This window comes from Fonticula alba (genome assembly GCF_000388065.1).
Source record: "Fonticula alba strain ATCC 38817 unplaced genomic scaffold supercont2.1, whole genome shotgun sequence".
In the NCBI taxonomy this organism is placed as follows: Eukaryota; order Rotosphaerida; family Fonticulaceae; genus Fonticula; species Fonticula alba.
In genome coordinates, this window is record NW_009242971.1 from 536,230 (window position 1) to 540,690 (window position 4,461).

The 4,461-nt window shown below is 66.4% G+C and overlaps 1 protein-coding gene across 1 annotated transcript; it reads left to right on the forward strand.

Moving 5' to 3' along the window:
* The first annotated feature begins 2,643 nt into the window (after positions 1-2,643).
* H696_00112 (ribosomal L15) lies at positions 2,644-4,273 on the forward strand. The gene is made up of 2 exons (XM_009493944.1): positions 2,644-2,739; positions 3,259-4,273. The coding sequence occupies exon 2, from the start codon at positions 3,271-3,273 to the stop codon at positions 3,871-3,873; it is 603 nt and encodes a 200-aa protein (XP_009492219.1). The 5' UTR covers positions 2,644-2,739; positions 3,259-3,270; the 3' UTR covers positions 3,874-4,273.
* Positions 4,274-4,461: the final 188 nt, after the last annotated feature.

The following is a 4,461-nucleotide window of genomic DNA, read 5'->3' on the forward strand; positions in this document are numbered from 1 at the left end:
CCCGTGCGCTGTGCCGCCGATCGGCCAAGGGAAACAGCAGCGCGCGGGGTGGGCTTTGTTTGGACCAGGGTGCCGCGGGCCCCGGAGAGGTGGTGGCCCAGGGTGCCGGGCATCCCCGGCCCCGGATGGTGCGAAGGGCCACACAGGGCGGGTAATATTATATTGCCAAGAGGTGTCACAAGGCGTGTATTTTCTCCCTTCATCGACAGCGCTTCGGCGTCTGCACCCGCGGGTCCCCCCGGCGAGGTGAGCGCCCCAGCGCGGTGAACACATCCCGGCCCCGGTGTGGCCAACCTGCCGCCGGGCCCCGGGGCCCAGCACCAGGCGAGGCCAGACTGGCTGGGCACAGCCGGGCCGCAGAGCAGGCCGCCGCGCCGCCACGCAGGAGGGAGGAAAGAGGGTTCCCCACGCGACGGGTCTCGTGGATCCTGTGCTCCCCCCCCCCCCGCCCGCCCGCTCCCTAAAAGCCCGTCCCTCGGCCCTCGCGCACCTGACTGGCCTTCTCCAAGCTCATCCGATAACCGGGGAAAGCGCATGCACGATCGCCCCGCCCAAAGGCCGGGGGGAAGAGGCGCCGGGGGTGGGAGGCGCCGCTCGCCGCGGGGTGCGGGGGGGGGGGGGGGGGGGGGACCGCGCGGGTCAAGGCACACACACACACACACACCCGCCCGAGGCCGTTTAATTGGCTTCAGCGCGCCATCATCAGAAGGTGGTCTGATGCTGAGACTTCCAGGAAAGCGGGGATGCCATGCGTGAACGGCTGCGCCCGCTGGACCGGGTGGGGGGGATCCCCTACGCAGCCCGGGGACGGATGGGCCTCGACCGGAGAGACACACCCGGGCCCTTCTCGCCAGAATCCCGGCCTCCGAAACAAAAAAGGCCCGACACCCCTCTCGGCACAGCACAGCCATCTGGGGGCCTCCCCGGGCGGCGGCAACGGCAGGCCGGTAATGCACCGGCCTCGGCGACCGGAGGGCGGGGGCCCGCGCCGCGCCGCCCTCCCTGCCCAAGGGGGATCCCTCTCAGGAAGGAAGCACGCCATTGAAAAGAAGAAGCCTGGCCCCCGGCCGGCGCGCCGAAGTCGATCCATTGGCAGGCCATCACGCTTCAAAAAAAGCCGCCCGACGGGGCCATAAGTCCCAGGCGTGCGCGAGGGGACGAGCTCGGTTGAAAGGGGGGGGTGCTGCCGAGTGGAATCGCACGGGTCCCGGCTGGGGCGGTCCTGGTGCCAGAATGTGGAGAGGTGCTCGTCAATCGTGTTGCCCCCCCCCCCCGCAGCACTGGGCAGGCGGGGGGGGGGGGGGGGGGGGGCTGTGAGAGAGGGAAGTCGCTCTCGGGCTCGAGGGCCCTTCCCCTGGCTGGCCGGCCGTGTGTCTCGGGGACTACCACCATGATTTGAGCTTTCCGTGCTCTCCTGCCGGGGCGCAGGCAGGGGACCACCGGTGTGCCACCTGGGTATTCCCTGCCCAGGAAGCGCGGGGGATTGCCAGCACCCCTGTCCCAAGGGGGGGGGGGGGAGGGCGGCATATTTGCAGAACACCCCCCCCCCCCCAAAGCAGAGGGCGAACACCGGGGCAGGAAAACAAATCCCGCCTGATTCCCTCGGGCAAGCAGAAGGAACGGTACTGGAAAGGGAAGCGCTTGTCCTCGCCGACACAGGGGCGAGGGCCAAGTGGGCCGGCAGGCGGGGATCTTCGCGGGCACAAAAACGCCAGGCTCAGTGGGGCCCCTGAAAGCAGGGCCCCGAGTCCAGACGCGCATGGCACATGTGTCCGATCAGGCGCATTGCACGTGTGATCTTCCTTTTGTGCGATGGGCGAGGTGAAAACACCGATGCGTGAATGACATTTAAGGCACCTGTTGAACCCTGTCCATCGGGATAATAGGACCCTGGGGGGGGGGGGCGGAAATAGTGGAACAGAGGCAGTTCCCCCCTCGCCGGCGCCTCACCGTCGCATCCGCGACCACATTACCCATGGGGCCCAGAAGAAAACCCTCTGTCTCTCTCTCTCTCTCTTGGATGTTTCGCGATTTTTTTTCGCTCCTTTTATTCGGTGGCGGTGCTGTCTGTGCTGCCTCTGCCGCATGTTGGCCTCTCACAGCTCCACCGGAGGAGATGCCAATTTTCCGCGGGAACAGGCTTGCAGCCCCCCCCCCCCCGGGAACCTTCCCCGTCTTGTCCCTCCTTCGGCCCCCAAACCCCCAGCTCCTTTGTGCGGGGGGGGGAGGGCGAGGGACGCATGGCCCAGCCCCCGAGTGACCAGGGCACTGCGCCCCGCTTGCCTTAGAAGGAAGCGTGCAAGTGCGTGCTGTCCCTATCGTGGCCCTTGCACAGCCTCTGTCTGTCTGAAGCACGGGGAGGCCCGGTTTCCATGCGACGGGGGAAAGGGCGACCGGTGCGACCGTGCCTCCCCCCGCCCCACCTCCCTCCGGATGGCGGGTGGCGGCTGGATGGGGGAGGGGGGGTGACACGCACCCGATTGTCCAGGGGGGGGGGGGGGGGGGGGGGGGCGCCCCCTGGGGGGCCGGGGGGGGGAGTTCACCCCCCCCCCCCCCCCCTGCGTATCCGTGTGCATGCGTCGGTGTGTTTGGGTGCGGGTGTGGCTGCGCGTGTCCCGGCCAGGGGCGGCCTTGTGGACTGGTGTGCCTTGAAGAGGAGCCTCCACGAGGGCATCCCTCTCAGAGGAACGGCCTCTTGTCTTTGAACTTTTTGGCTATACCGCGCCTTTTTGGTTTAAGGTTTGTTCTCTCCCCTCTCCTGCCCCTGCCCTTGCTTTGCCCTCTCCCCCCCCCTCCGCCCATTGAGGGAATCGTCGCCCGGTCGCCCTCCTCTCCTACGGTGTCGTGTTCTCCCTCATGGCACATGGTCGCTGTCGCCGCCTCGCGCGTCCCCCTCCTCCTCCTTCGTCTCATGTCGCATGCGGTTGGGGGAGGGCGCGTGCGTCGGATGCCTCTTTTCCGAGTCACATCCGACGTCTGTGAATGCGCGTGCCATGCTGTCCCCCCTCCCTCGTGGGGATGACACATCCTCCACCAATGAAGAGAGCGAGAGATGCGCCGGATATCGCGATGGCGCCCCCTCTCTCCCCTCCCATGATGACCGTCATCACCCCTTTCATCGGCATCTTGGCATACGCACGTATGCTTGCCGTCCCTCCTCCCTCTGCTGACCACTAACTGTTCTGCTCCCCCTTTCGCCTCTCTCTCTCTCTCTCTCCCCCTCCTGCCCCCGCTCTTCGCCGCGCCGCGCCCGCACAGGATACAATCAAGATGGGTGCCTACAAGTACCTCGAGGAGCTCTACAAGAAGAAGCAGTCCGACGTGCTGCGCTTCATCCTGCGTGTCCGCTGCTGGGAGCTCCGCCAGCTCAACACCATCCACCGTGCCTCTCGCCCCTCTCGCCCCGAGAAGGCCCGCCGCCTCGGCTACAAGGCCAAGCAGGGTTACGTCATCTACCGCGTTCGCGTTCGCCGCGGTGGCCGCAAGCGCCCTGTGACCAAGGGTCAGACCATGGGTAAGCCCGTCACCCATGGTGTCAACCAGCTCAAGAACTCCCGCAACCACCGCGCCATCGCTGAGCAGCGCGTCGGCAAGGTCTGCGGCAACCTGCGTGTCCTCAACTCCTACTGGATCAACCAGGACGCCATGTTCAAGTTCTTCGAGGTCATCCTGGTCGACCCCTCCCACAAGGCCATCAAGATCGACCCCCGCATCAACTGGATTGCTGGTGTCAACCACAAGCACCGTGAGTGCCGTGGCCTGACCGCCGCCGGCCGCAGCAGCCGTGGCCTCGGCTCCGAGAAGACCATTGGTGGCTCCACCTACGCTTCCTGGAAGCGCCGCAACGCCAAGGTCTTCCACCGCTACCGCTAATCGTTTGCGGGCCTTGGCGCAGCCTTTGCGCTCGCCGTCCTGTGTATGCGTGTGTGTGTGTGTGCGTGTGTGTCCGTGCGTGCGCGCCCGGGTCCTGCTGTGTGCATTTGGGCATTTGTGTGCACGCGTGTGGCCAAAAGCTGTCTCTCCCTCTCTGCGCCTCTCTCCCCCCGACGAGAGTCGGTCCGGCATGTTGTGCAGGGGCAGAGGCAGCTGCCTCACGCGGAGTCCCTCTCCGTCTTCTTCCCGTGGGCGCATTGGTGCTGCCCCTACAGTGTCCAGTTTCCTGCTTCTGCGCGCGCTCGCACGCGCGCCCTCTCCTCCGCTCCAGGGTGTCTGCCTGGATGTATGTGTGTGTGTGGTTGTCCTTTCCTCCCCTCTCAATACACCAACCTTATTCCTCGACATCTTCCTTTCGCCGCCTCGCCTCTCTCCCCCCGGGGGGCGACACAATATCTCCTGTTCTTTTTTCCGGCCGCGTTGCGTACATTCTCCCTCTCCTTGAAAGGGGAGGCGGCGGGGACAGGTAGCGAGGAGGGCTGAGGGGCACGCGCCAAAAAAGAAAGAGCCATCGGACGAGCGCGGGGG

What these genes read in the sequence shown, in the direction of transcription:
- H696_00112 (XM_009493944.1), top strand. Translation starts at nt 3,271, where the DNA reads ATGGGTGCCTACAAGTACCTCGAGGAGCTCTACAAGAAGAAGCAGTCC.